At 33.5% G+C, this 14,769-nt stretch overlaps 1 protein-coding gene and 1 pseudogene across 1 annotated transcript; both read right to left on the bottom strand.

Annotated features, from left to right (window-relative positions):
• LOC132181644 (probable terpene synthase 9) overlaps positions 1–5,333 on the bottom strand; it is a 7,398-nt pseudogene extending 2,065 nt beyond the window's left edge.
• Positions 5,202–8,237, bottom strand: LOC132182304 (probable terpene synthase 9). Its single transcript, XM_059595508.1, has 7 exons — positions 7,796–8,237; positions 7,460–7,706; positions 7,004–7,376; positions 6,699–6,917; positions 6,449–6,587; positions 6,124–6,372; positions 5,202–6,029 (listed from the first exon to the last, which is right to left on the bottom strand). Exons 1-7 carry the CDS (start codon positions 8,123–8,125, stop codon positions 5,739–5,741), a joined length of 1,848 nt encoding a protein of 615 aa, XP_059451491.1. The 5' UTR covers positions 8,126–8,237; the 3' UTR covers positions 5,202–5,738.
• Between the last annotated feature and the right edge of the window lie 6,532 nt (positions 8,238–14,769).

Below are 14,769 nucleotides of genomic sequence, written 5' to 3'. Positions count from 1 at the left end.
ACCACATTGGGAAAAAGAAGAGAGCACTGAGACTTCTTCAACATTAGCTCTTATTCCCGAATTACCAAGAGTCCAAGAGAGAAGTCTGTTGGAGTTATGTGATGAGCAAAATTTAGGACATCAAGATAGAAAAATTCCCTGCGTATTCTTCTTATTTTATTCCAGTTCATGATTCCCTTCCGGATGAGAAACTGTTTGAGAAGACTCAGAATGGTCTACCCCGATCTATAGACAATTGGAATGACCCTGGAATATGAAAAATTCATTCTCTTTGGTGCAAGAGAAAAAAATACTGGTGTTTCAAGTTTAAGAGGAGGACAACAGTCTGGCTGAAGACATTAAACTTAGCGCTCATGGGAGGCACCCCATAGCATATCCTTTTTATTTCTTTGTTTGTTTGTTTTTTTTTTTTTTTTTAATTTTTTCGTTGTTATTTTAGTGTTTTGTTTTTTAGGGATAAATGTGCTTGCATTCAAGTTTGGGGGTGTGCTATGAGCCATACTAGTCCAGCCAATTTCAATTATTTCCCGAGTAAGATCTTTCCATGTTATACACACGTTGGGGACAGTGTGTAATTTAAGTTTGGGGGTATAAGAAACACTTTACACACACTTTGTCCAATTTTTGGAAAAAAAATGCATGTTCATATTTGTCTTAAAATTTTGGTTGATTTGAAAAAATTATCATTTGATTTTCATTAGTAAGTTTAAAATTTTGAACACATGATTTGATGATTGAATTTTTAAGTTTGGTTACTTACTTTTGGCAATTGAGAATTCACATGTTTGATCTAATCTACACAAGCACATTAGCACATAATTTGTGGGGTATGACATGAGAGTCTGATGTGTATGTTTCTATGTCTTGAGTGAAACTGAATGACTTGTTGGATGGACACTTTGGCATACTACTTATATGTAAAAAAAAAAAAAAAAAAAAAAAAAAAAAAAAAAAAATTGAGCATGGATAAACTTTTCACTAAGTAACTGGACATCTTGCTTGAGTAAGCAATGAGTGTTCACGTCAAAATGTGAAGAATTTTGATTTGATTAATGTCCTGGTTAGTTTGGTTTCGTAACCTTTTTTACTCAAGTTAGTAAGTCCTTAGAGGTTTCTTTACACCTAATGCCCTAAAACCACCTAGTTTGGGAGTCATTGACTTAACACTCGTTACTTGGGTCAATTAAAAAGCTTAAGAGAACCAAACATTGCATAGCCTAACCAAGAAAAAAAAAAAGAAAAAAGTTATGCCATAGTTATTCATTCTGATGGGAATTTCAATGAATTTTGAGATATTGAGACAATACATATTGAGAATAATTGAAAACTTCATATTTATGTGCTAGTTCACTTTACACTATTTCGAACTTGTGATGCCTTAGCTATCTTTTGTAAGTAATTAGACTTTAAAATTTCAATTCATTGTGAAGATGGAGTTTGTCTTTTAAACTTGCCAATGAATGAAAATCATGGTTTTGAGTGACACTTGAAATTTTGGATAACATGACTTGTATATAATGTTTGTGAGTAACATTCCTGAAAAACCCGCACGAGACTTCACTCATCCTATAAAGAATGCCTAGGGGTTTAAAAGGCTTGTTACATATGCTAAATGCAATCGTACATCCCACGAAAGATGAATTTATCTTTTTGTTTTATATTTTTTATTTTGTTTTTAGTTTCGCATTGCTAAGGGACTAGCAATATGTAAGTTTGGGGGTGTGTTAAGTGCCAAAATATTCATATTTTAGCCCTTAATTTATATTTGTTAATTCCTTAGTTTTGTTAGTTTATGTTATTTCATTTCTTTTATGTGTTTTTATGTGTTTTTGTAGGTTTTTGAAAGGAAATAAACCATTTCTGCAAGTATCAGGCTTAAAGAACAAATTTAAAAAAAGTTAGAAGTTTTGGATCTTTGGATAGAGCGATCGATCGCACTAGACCAGCGATCGAGTGTCCAAAGCCAAGGAGTGAGTGCAAGGCGTGTGCTCGTGTGCAGAAGAAGAAGCTTGAGCGTATATGCACTCGAGCGCATCATATAGACGATCAATCGCAGGTCTGCAATCAAGCGCACTCGTGTGCCGGAGCCAAAAGGCATGCGGCCTGACTCATTTTTCCTTCCAAAATAGGGTTTTCCAAATCCCACTAGTAATAAGAATTAGATCTCCGACTTTACTAGGGTTTCTAGGGTATTTTTAAGCCTATAAATAGACCTCTAAGTCTCTTAGAAAGGGGATCATGGAAGGAGAATTTGGAGGCTACTTCTAGGAGTAGTTTTTGATTCTTTCTTTCTCTTTCCCTTTTAGTTTTATTTTAATTATGTGTAACTAAACTCTTTAATAGGGCCAGATTGAAACCTTAATTATGTTTCTTTAATATTTCAATATTGGCGCATTTGTAATAATCTTATTGTGATGCTTAACTTAATTAATTTTTATTTTATCGACTTCCTCATATGAATGTGCCTGATCAACATATGCATGTGGTATGGATTAGTTATTTAAGTCAATTTGGGTGATCGAGTTTTGGGCTTAATGGAGTGACAAAAGAATCTCCTCATGGATTCTTGGGTTAATCAACATGAAAAACCGGGAGTACACACACATGCCCCAGGTTCCATGTGTTTATCGATTTCCACAGATTTGTTCTTTCTTAAAGAACAATTTAGTAAACACCCATGCTAAATCTTTTAAGGAAGAAAAGAATTATATTAGACACTCATGCATAATTCGTTGCTTAGGGAGATTAATAGCTTAAGGAGTAGACATCTATGCCCTTAGGTTGGCAAACTTTGAATATTCATAATATGATTAGAATATTGACATATTGTTATATTATTAAGTATGATTAGTGGTGGATATCAAAGCCCTGCCTTTTTCATTTATCTTTTTTTTTTTTTTTTTTTCATAATATCAATTTAGTGACAAAGTTAATATTTTGATTTAGAAAATAAATTTTAAGCAAAATCAACAATTTCCGTAGAAATGATCTCGTATTTGCCGCACTATACTATTGTTTGATCTTGTACACTTGCAAGTAAAACGTAACAAATATTATTTATTAATTTATGTAGTATTTGTCCCAATAATTTGACTTTGGTTAAAAGGTCATCAATATGCCACGGTTGTAGTGAACAAAAGGTAGAGTCTTTTCTCTGCCACTGTACCATTATTGAGAAAGCATGATTCAAAATTCACGTTTTTCTTGTTCTACATTCATCTTTCTAAAGGAAGCTAGGTGAAATGAGGATAACTTCAAAACAAGGGCCATGGAACATTAGATTAATTAAATCTTCTTATCCTCACGAAATGCATCCAAAGAAACTCTCAAATTAATTTTTCTATATTAAGATATTGATTAAATAACTAAATTCAACTCGATCTTCTTATCAACTTAATATTTTGAGGTAAGCAGTAATTTAAATGGTATCAAAACAAAGGTTTTGAGTTCGAATTTTATCTCTATTATTTTGTTCCTTTAAAATAAAGGGACGGAGTTTAAGTCTACACGTGAATTAAGGATCTTCATTTCATGGTCATGGTTTTATTTTGTTGTATTTAACTATCTAAATGATGTCATGCAACATCATATATAGTGTTAAATACAACAAAAATAAAATTGTGATCACAAAATGACTTCCAAGTGAAATAGAGTCCAAGCCGCAGACAATGAAGGGGTTTATTGATGTCCACGCCTTAGAGTTTTTCTTGGAAGCATGTATATATTGTACCCACCGACTGTCTCGACTTTTGGACACAGGAGAGACACTCGGTGGATGGCCAATAGTTAGTTGTACTTTTATCATGGGAAAAACATTCATATACATTTTTCATGTGATTTTAAAATATGAGCACTCTAAAAGAATTTTTAAAAATTCAATTAATCGTTGTTAAACTTTTAAAACATTTATAGCAATTTTTTATATACACTCTAAAAAATTCTATATCTTACTTTCTATTTTTTTAAAAATATTATTTTCAATATTATTTCTCCTCTGCTCCTGCCACCGGCCATTTTTTGCACACAAACCACTCAAAAAATCTCTTTCAAACCATTCGGCCAAGAGTCAAAATAACCCAATTCACCCAACCGGCCATAGCCCATGACAAGAACAACCCAAGAGAAAACATCGGTTGGAATCAGAGAAAATGATTGAGAAATATTAAAGCATGATTCAAAATTTGAAGGCCATGGTTAAATGACTTTTCTTTGGTTAAAAGGACATCAATGTGCGGACATCAATATGCCACGGTTGTGGTGGACAAATAGTAGAGTACTCTTTGCTACGGTACCATTATTGAGAAAGCACACCATCATTGAGAAAGCATGATTCAAAATTCACGTTTTTCTTCTTCTACATTCCTCTTTCTTCTAAAGGAAGATGTGACATGAGGATAACTTTAAAACAATGGCCATGGAACATTAGATGAAATCTTCTTATCCTCACGAAATGGATCCAAAGAAACTCCCAAATTAATTTTTCTATATTATGATATTAATTAAATAACTAAATTCATGTCGATCTTTTTATCAACTTAATATTTTGAGATAAATGGTAATTTAAATAGTATATCAAAATAAATGTTTTGCGTTCGAATTTTGTCTTTATTATTTATGGAGTTAAGGACCTTCATTTCATGGTTATAGTTTTATTTTATTATATTTAATAATCTAAATGATGTCATGCACCATCATGTACGTGTAATGTTAAATACAACAAAAATAAAATCGTGACCACAAAATAGCTTCTAAGTGAAATAGAGTCTAAGCCACGGACAATGAAGGGGTTTATTGATGTCCACCTTAAAGTTTTTCTTGGATTCATGTATATATGTACGAACGGTTTTGGGTTTTAGTTGAACTTTCCAAATAAACATTGAGCGTTCGAGTCTAGTGTTTACTTCAAATGTTATAGGGGAACTTTTGAACGTTCGGCTAGAGTCAAAAACAATTTATTGTTTTAATTTGATATTTTTGGGAAAATTGGTTTATGATATTTTTAAATTACGAGTGTTTTTTTCTATAAAACTTGACTAAGACAATTAAATATATTTTATTTACATTATTATTATTCCGGGGTATTACACCGGGTGGCCCACATGATATTCCCTAAATCCTTTTAAACAGTAGGTCGTGCAGAATATCTTAAAGAAATAACACATGTTTTCTAAAAGATTACAAAATCCTATACCTATCATCATCATAAATCATCATAATAAACCAACCGAAAATCTTTAAACAAGCTTAGAAAACAAGAAACAAGAAACAAGACTGGAGCAAAAGTCTTACCTCCCATGAAGGTAACCTTCAAAAATCCTTCCTCTCTCACTCATTCTCTCGCTCTCTAGGATTTTGGTTAGAAGAATAGTGAAAATAGGAGACATGTTGGGCATCTCATTTCTTATATAGCCCTGGCAAGTCATGTACAATAGCTGAGGGGTCCAAATTTAATTTCCATGCAGAGCTGATCCACACTAAAGTCGGAAAAACGATATCTCATTTCCTCCTACTAAGGTACTTAGAACCAACCCAAACATAGGTAGCCGTAGGTAGTAATTAGAGCACCCTTAACCCTATTAAAGATGGGAGGGGTGTTACAACAATACAACTCCCTTCTATGAGCACTTATGAAACTAGGATATAGATTAAACACTCGTTCAAATCTATCTCTTGGCTTATAAAACTACCTAAAGAGTTATAGAACTGCCTTGTCACATGGTCTGTCACACTATTTTTGTTCAATAGGGGATTTGTTTGACAATTAACGAGGTCAAATGATCTTTAATCACTCCAGTTGATGTCCCAATACCATCTCCATTTTGGAAGAGAAACTGAGCAGTGCGAGCCATGTTTAATGACATCTTGACAATGGACTTTGGCATGGAGTTTTTGGCACTCTCTTCATTCAGCTTTTTCCATGAATAGCTGATTAATCCTCTTATGTGATCTTGAGCTTCTTCTTTGGATACACTTTCTTGTACCATGTAGCACTCTATAGATTTCGCCACATCACCTCTCTTGCTTTCAGCCTATATATGATCACAGAAGAAATAGAAATTCACCAATCAAATTAACTTCTCTTGACTAGCTTTAATCAATTGCAACAATTTGTAGAAAACGTACCTCGGAAGTCCCCAAATCATCACTTAGTCGAGTTATGAGGGATGCCCAATATAAAAGCTCAGAGCCATGCTTTAAGCAATCAAGTGCATCTTTAGTTATGGTGCACCCAAGCAGAACATAAGCATGGACCATGGCTGAAGGACCACCCACAGAAATCCATGCATTTCCTAAGTACTCGTTCAGAGTTGGAGTGTATCCACTGGAAAACCATCGTCTTTCTACCAAATATGATCGACAAAGATTTGCCCACTGCCATGAAAACAACATTGATTACACCCCCACGGCATGCATTGAACAATTGACTTCAATTTTGTTTTTGGCTTACCGCTTCCTTAATGTAGGGGAAAGTATTCACGCCATGATCTTTGAGAACATCAAAGACCACTTCATTAGCAAAGTTAAGCATGGCAAGATAGCAAATCCGCATGTACTCTGGAAGGTCCTCCATGGCCTCCATTTCCCATCTGCTCAAAAATATTACAAAAAAAAGAAAGGAAAAGTATATATTATGATCCAAGAGATGGTTTGGACAAAATAAAAATAAATTAACTTGTATAATCATGCTTTTATTATACCGATCCACAGCATCAGTGAAACATTCAATCTCATCCAGCGATCCATATATATCATACATGTCATCAATAGCTGATAATATGCATACAAATTTGGTGAGGCCTATCCTGCACTTGGAAAACTGGGGCTCAAAAATCATCCCCATGGCCCACAAATAATTCTCCATTAACCTGTCCCTTGAAAAGGGTAGCTTATCTTTAAAACCCAAGTCTCTCCACCACCTATAGGTTTGAATCAAATTTCAAAGATGTCAATCTTTCTGCAAGTGTTCCATGAAAGCGTGGATATGGATGAAAGTAAACGTTACCTTGATAACTCTTTAACTTCTTGTTGATATACGTATTGCACTAAATTGTAATCCAGCTTAGCCAGCTCAAGCAAAGTCAAGTTCTTTGCCATATCCCTTTGATACACATCAATGAAGCTTCGAGCTTCAACTCTTGGCATCCTCCAATACAGGGGGATTTCCAGTGACTGTTTCACTTGCTTAGCTGAATCACTCTCCAATTTTCCTATCAATGATTTCAGGTTTTTTATGCTAAAATCTTTGCCTTCTTCCAAAATATTTTCTCCATGCATCCCAAGGTGTGAGGCTTCATACAAACTCAGAAGTCCCTCCATGTCACTGCTTAAGTTGTCCATGAATCTCCCATCGCTGTTTCTGAATTTGTCAAACACGTCTGTTTTGCCAAAATCACTCAGATATGCTTCATAGAAAGAAAATGAAAAAGATATAGATTTGGTGAAACTATGACATCAGTACCTGAGCTAATCGAAAAACCATTTTGTCTTAAAACTCGTAACTGCAAAGCAGTGGTGTGAAGATTGGTAGTGAGATTTGGATACAAAAGAGCAAGAGCGTCTTCAATATCCTTTTCAAAGTGGTAAGCAACTCCCAACCGCTGCATCGTGGAAGCAAGCTTCAATAGAGCACAAGGGTCTTTGGTGGACGTCAGCAAGCATTTAGCGCTTCGTTTCAACTCCTCAAATTGGGTACCATACAACTCATACTGAAAGATGACGTATTGATTAAATGATTAAATTAAGAAGCACTTTTAAAATAAGCAATGATCTAAGACGTAAGAATAAGTAGACTTACAGTGTAGGGGGTGCTTAAGGACTCGATGAGTTTGAGGTCCCAAACGCTGGGATGGTACTGAGCTGATCGCCGTGGATGCACTTGCTGTAACTCATTCAACTTTGAGACGATCATCAAGGGCGGGATTATTGGGAGGCTTTGCTTGCTGATTCTTCTATATATATGCTGTGGCCAAACTACCCTTCTTGGGCAATTAAGCGGAAGGCAACATGAGGTGGAGAAGGCGGAGGAAGTCATTATTTCCATCGGAAAGCTCGATGGTAATCTCATGAACACGGTGAGAAAGTTATTGAAGAAACATATAACTCTTCTCCTTATATATATATACATCTCAAACAATCATTTTAGTTGTATTTTTGTCACGAGGAACACACAATTTGAGAAAATTATTAATTAAAGAAACATGTAGATCTAACAAAGAGTCAAGGGAAAACTTAATTTAGTTGCACGTTTATCACAAGATTCAAAAAAAATTATTTCCTAAAGAAAGGACAATAATAGCTAGGAGGGAGATTGAGCCAAACCTAGCCCCTTGCGTTTAACAATATGAATTTAAAGTTGACTATATATATATATATATATATGACTGATACTAAACCAGGTATGTTTTTATATAATAATTTGAAAATTTAGTCGTAAATATAGTGGTTGTTAGAAAATATATTTTTTAAGACTTTATTTTAAAATTATATGTGACCCCTAATATCATCGTTTACGTCGCATGAAACCTTTTCAAAAGCAGGTTATATATATATCCTTCAATTATTTATAGTATGAAAGTACGACCACGTTAACGAAAGAGAGAGGGGTGAGCGCATGACCATCCCTTCTTGGTGGCCACCTAGCTCTTTTGTATGTGGGAGTGACTGTATTTCCTTAATGACTTTGGTTGTGATGTTCATATTGGCTAGGATCTTAATTTATTGCCTTTTATGCTAATATAAGATATGTTAATTATTGTTAAGGGTTTCATCCCCTTGTTGGTTTTAATTTTTATATTGGATTGGATCTTTGATTGCTTGTTTATGGCATAAATTTTACATGCAAAAGTATGCGGATAAAACATTATAATAAAAGAAATAACTATTAGAGAGTATATTTCCTACTCTGAAATGAAACATGTTAAATTCATATTGTATGTTATTTGTGTATAATATATTTAAAATTGAATTGGGCTTTCTATATAATATATATAGTAGCAGAAACCTTGAGAAAGGAAATCTACGGTACCTAAAATCTTGACAAGTGACATTGTATGAGTGTTATAATTGTGACAATTGACTTGGTAAAAGTGTGACAAGTGAAAGTGTTATTTTTGTACTTAATATTGCTTTAATTCGATCCCCCAATGATTCAAAAGGCCATACTTGATATACATTAAAATTTGGGAAATAAAAAAAATAAAAGTCAAATTAAAATAATTTTTTTGCTAGTAAATCTATAGGATTAGGCTTTGAATATGGGTAAAAACTGTTTTCGTTTATAGTAGTTGAAAGGAAGCGTGAGAATTGGAAGAGGAATAATTAAGCCAGAAGCAAAATGAACCTTTCTTAAGCAGTTAAGCCCAAACATTCGAGTGTCAATAATAAACATCAACACTTAAAAAAATTATTAAATAGTATACTAAAAATAATAATATTGCATCCCCAACAACCACAATAGCATTATAAATGGTTTTAGGGTGGTTAAAATTGTTAAATAAACCAAAACTTTCGAGCAATTTCATACGTACGTGGTTGCATATATGTTCAATAACTACTTATATATATATATATATCTTTGTGTGTGTGTGTGTTCAATAACTATTAACTATGCAAAAATTTCACTAACAAATGCTTGAAAGCAATAGGTTAAAATAACAAATTTTAGTATATAAAATGGTTTTAGGGTGGCTAAATTTGTGATAAGTAACATTTTATGACTAGTTTTCTATAACCTTTATTTATTTTTATTTTTATTTATATTTACTATTTTTAAGACGTTTTTGCAAACAAACAAAAAAATAATTATAATTATAATTAAAAAAAAAATTCATAAAGCGGGTTATAGGCCAGTAACAATGATGAATTAAACTTCAAACCAAAATTGTTAGTATTTGTGTTAGCTTAATTCGGTTTCAAAATGCAGGTCTACTGTCCACGAACTCAAACACTGATATAGAATGCTCAAAATCCAATCTCCACCGTTCATAATATGGATTCATGTGTCATGAACATCCCTACAAAGTTTTAGCTCAATCAGACCACAAACACTCATCGATCGACGCTGTTGATCAAAGACTGACAGAATGTCCTCTACAGGGGGTGTCCGGACATGCTGCTAGGCTGTCCGGACACCAATTCCAGCAAGCATGTTTTTTCCTCGCAATGCCCTGTTCGGATAGGCACTAACCCTGTCCAGACACCTCGTACCTGTTATGCCCAAAAACGTGTTTTTAGTGGGCCCAGGTCTAGGGTTTGATGTACTGATATATATATATATACATCATTCTAGAAGAAAGAGGTACGAATTTTGACTCCAAAGAGTTCATCAGAGGTTGTGTTAAGAGATATCATATGTGGTGAGCATTAAATTAAATATCTTAGAATTTGAGTTATTCCCTTAATAGATCTACGATTGAGAAGTCTATCGGAAGGGTCCAGTAAAGGAGAATCACCTTGAAGAAGATTGTGAGTAAGGAGACGAGTTGTAGGCTTGTCGATCTTACAGAGTCAAGGTCTTGCAAAGGGTTGTAAGTGTTTCGAGTGTCTGTAATCTCTGGATAATCTTTTTATAGTGATTTCTTGGGTTTGGCTACCCTAGAGAGGTTTTACTTTTATATCAGTTTCTAAAATGTTTCCTTTTCATAACCAAAATATATATGCTACCTCTTTATTGCTTTATATATTTTGGTAATTCAATTGTTTATTGCTTTATAGTATTAATTCCGCATAAATTGTGATAAACAAGTTTTTGAAGTCATTAAGAGTTTGGTATCAGAGCGGGTTCACTCTATTTGAATTAAATTCATGGGTGAGATCTGTTAACTCATGTTTGCCATGAATACTTCTCAAGGGAAATATGATCTTATAAACTCCTTCAACAATTTGCTGAAAAAATCCACTCTTTTGAGACATCAATACACAAATTGTTTGGAGGATTTTCATGATCTTGAACATGTGAAAAAATCTATTGTTACTAAATTGTCTAAATCACATGCTTTAATTGATTCTTTAAAATCTGAAAATCTTGTTTTAGGTTCTAAAGTTGATTTGTTAGAGAATAAGCTAAAAGAGTCAGAAACTCAATATGTTGCATACTCAGAATTCTGATTGTTGTAAATCTGAGTTAAGTTTTGATTGATTCTTTAAAATCTGAGTTAAATTCCCTTGAGAATCAATGTTTTGTCTTCTAACAATGATTCTACTTCTGAGATAATATTTGTTAAATCAGAAAAAATAGAAGACACTTTGGTTAAAAGAAAAACAGCAGCTGCCTCGACCTCACAAGGTAAGAAAGTTAAAAAAATTCATATTGAATCTTATGTATCTTATCCCAAGTATAGATTCATCCATCCTCCTAGGAATCTACCTATCCCTACTTGTCAACATTGTGAAAAAGTTGGTCACATTCGATCAAACTGTTTTAAATTGAAACCTCATGTGAATAAAAATAAAAATTATGTTTCTAGGAAAGAACCTTTGGAGTTATGCACAATGATGATGGGAGGTTTGTCTAGATTAGACACGATTGAAAATGTTCACGTCTCTACACTTTCTTTCAAGAAGGTTTGGGTTAGGAATGATTATATTATTTACCCATTGAGTGGGAGTGGTAGTGGTAGTGATCTCACCTAAATTTAGGTGAGTAAATAACATGTTTAGGATTGGTTGTTTTGCTTATTTTTAAATATCCTAGAGTATGCTGTTTTTCTTTGCTTTGCATTTTTTTGTTTTTGTTTTATTGTTTATGCATTGCATTTTTGTTGTTGTTGTTGTTACACTTTTTGTGTGAAGAGTGTATACATGGTTGTTTTGAGATTCCTGATTTGAGGCAAATTCATAAAGGACTTTTCAAGATGTTCATATGCCATAATCTTTAAAAGGCTTATAGATGAGATGTTGTGTGCAGACCACCAATATTTTTGTCTACTTGCTAATCAAACGTTCATGAATGTGTAATGTCTTGTGAAGACTTAAAAGTAGTTACGAAACCAAATCATTATTTTGTAGTGGGACCTATAAGATGTGATGGAAGTTTAATGTTAAAGGACATTCATGTATTGCCTCTTGTAATCTCAATTCAAACATGTTTTTTCTTTGCTGCCATTCTTTGTGTTTTATTTGTGTTAATAAATTTTTGAGAAAAGTATTGTTGTTGCAAAGATGTTTAAAAAATTAAGATAGATATATGCTTTAAATGCTCTTTAATTGCTTAATTGAAAGGTATTGTTGTTGCAAAGATGTTTAAAACATTAAGATAGATATATGCTTTAAATGCTCTTTAATTACTTAATTGAAAAACCTCTTAATGTATGTACCTATGAAATACACTTATCATGCTTGAGTTAATTATCTTTATAATGAACTATCATTGATCCATTCAAGTATGTGTTATTGCGGTACATTTCATTTATGCTATCTCTATGCACTTAAGCTTAAAAAATGAATGTCAATACATGACAAATTTGTTGAAACCATATGCATAGGATGGATTTTCATTGTGGGTTAAAATTGACCAAATGCTGGTTGAACCTAAAACCTATAAATTCCAGTTCAAACCCTTATGTATTGTTCTTTAATTTTTATGAAAGACACGCTTTCAAAGAGAAAATCTAAAGTGAAATGTGCAAAATGCCAAAATATTTCAAAAAGGAAATTTTCATCGTGTCAATTTTTTTTGTGCTTGGCTCATCCATAATTAAAATTCTGAATGTAGTTTTGAGTCTTGTGAAAAGATCTGGGGAGAATATTGAATGAAGGTGACTAGGCCCTAGTAAGGTTTAACTTCTAACCTAACAAGATATGAATTTCCTTCATATGATTTGGACGTTTTAATGTGCATTCTTTGTCAATATATATTTGTCCATTGCTTGACTCTTGACTGTGGCTTATCACACATAACACATATAGCATAAATAGTGATGGTACATAATGGCATGACATGAGTTGCAACAATGATTTTGTTTATTCATCTTTTGATACTCTTGCACGCTTTGGGTATTTTTGGCACATTCAACAAGAGTTTATCCTAATCTGCAATTTTTGATCATTTATTGGATATACTCTTCTTATGAATACTCCTGTTTGCAAATTTGTATTCCCTTGTTTTTATTGAGTCATACATTGAGTGAGAACTTTGCTAATGTTTCTTCATGATTTTGCATTCTACGTCATTTTTTTTTTTTTTTTGGTGATCATGAGTTTGATTTATATATTCCTGTTCCACATATGCTTTGACGTATTTTGTGAAGTGTTTCAGGAAACATAAAGACATTTTTTCATTCTGTGACAAAATGGGGCAGTAAATATGGGGAGATAATGATGATGGGATTGGCTCAGCATTTTGGTTTTTGCCACCGAATTGCCAAAGGGAGAGTTTGTTAGTATTTGTGTTGGCTTAGTTCGGTTCCAAAATGCAGAGCCTACTGTCCATGGGCTCAAACACTGATATAGAATGCTCAGAATCCAATCTCCACCATTCATAATGTGGATTCATGTGTCATGAACGTGCGTGCAAAGTTTTAGCTCAATCGGACCACAAACACTCATCGATCGAAGCTATTGATCAAGGACCGACTGAATGTCCTCTGCAAGAGGTGTCCAGACACCAATTCTAGCAAGCATGTTTTTTGCTCGCAAGGCCATGTTCAAACAGGCACTAACCCTGTTTGAACACCCCGTACCTATTATACCTAAAAACATGTTTTTAGTGGACCTAGGTGTAGGGTTTGATGTACTGATATATATACATCATTATAGAAGAGAGAGGTACGAATTTTCACCCCCAGAGAGTTCGTCAAAGGCTGTGCTAAGAGAAATCATATGTGGTGAGCATTAAATTGAATCTCTTAAAATTTGAATTATTCTTTTGATAAATCTATGGTTGACAAATCTATCGGAAGAGTCCGGTAAAGAAGAATCGCGTTGAAGAAGATTGTGAGTAAGGAAACGAGTTGTAGGCTTGTCGATCTTACAAAGCCAAGGTCTTGCAAATGGTTGTAAGTGTTCCTAGTGTTAGTAATCTCTAGATCATCTTTTGATTGTGATTTCTTGGGTTTGGCTGCCCAAGAAAAGTTTTACTTTTAGATTGGTTTCTAAAAGGTTTCATCTTCATAACCAAATATCTGTGTCTACTTCTATATTACTTTATATATTTTGGTGATTGAATTGTTTATTGCTTCATAGTATTAATTCCACATAAATTGTGATAAACAAGTTTTTAGAGTCGTTAATCGTTTTTCAAAAACAATACCCAAGCTTGGACTTTGCCTGCAACCTGGCCTATCTACATAGGTTGTTCAGTGGATTCCATGTAAAAATCACCCATTACTTACGAGTTACACCAAAGCCATTCAGTGGATTCCATGTCTCCATCTTAAGGCTAGAACAGGATAGGTAAAAAAACAAAGCTGAAAGGACTCTAAATGCAACCAACTAGTTTCTCTAAACTGGGATGTGGCTGCTTCATCTAAAATGGTCTGCATAGTATAAGACACTTTAGATGCTGAAAGTAGAAGACTTGGAAAATAATCATCAAATTTTGAATCAACCCAATTGGTAAAGCACTATGACATGCTTAGACTAGGGTTTTTCTTTACTTTCATCCCAATTTAATAGATCTTGCCTTGACACATAGATACTAAATGAAAACAATTATACTCCTACTTAAATTCCCTTTCTAATTAATATCAATTTAACCTGATAATGAAAGCAGACATTAGCCAGAGTGAAGAGAAAGAGCAAACATATAGTAAGAATCATGGACTAGGCCAA

The sequence above is a fragment of the Corylus avellana genome, chromosome ca5 (assembly GCF_901000735.1).
Source record: "Corylus avellana chromosome ca5, CavTom2PMs-1.0".
NCBI lineage: Eukaryota > Viridiplantae > Streptophyta > Magnoliopsida > Fagales > Betulaceae > Corylus > Corylus avellana.
This window is presented reverse-complemented; position numbering and strand designations above follow the sequence as displayed.

Excerpts from the sequence above, each read along its gene's own strand:
- LOC132182304 (XM_059595508.1), bottom strand. The coding sequence starts at position 8,125 with ATGTATATATATATAAGGAGAAGAGTTATATGTTTCTTCAATAACTTT. Across the intron at positions 7,707-7,795 it reads CCTTAAGCACCCCCTACACT|TATGAGTTGTATGGTACCCA; the intron begins GTAAGTCTACTT and ends GTCATCTTTCAG. Across the intron at positions 6,373-6,448 it reads TCCCCTACATTAAGGAAGCG|TGGGCAAATCTTTGTCGATC; the intron begins GTAAGCCAAAAA and ends TTTTCATGGCAG.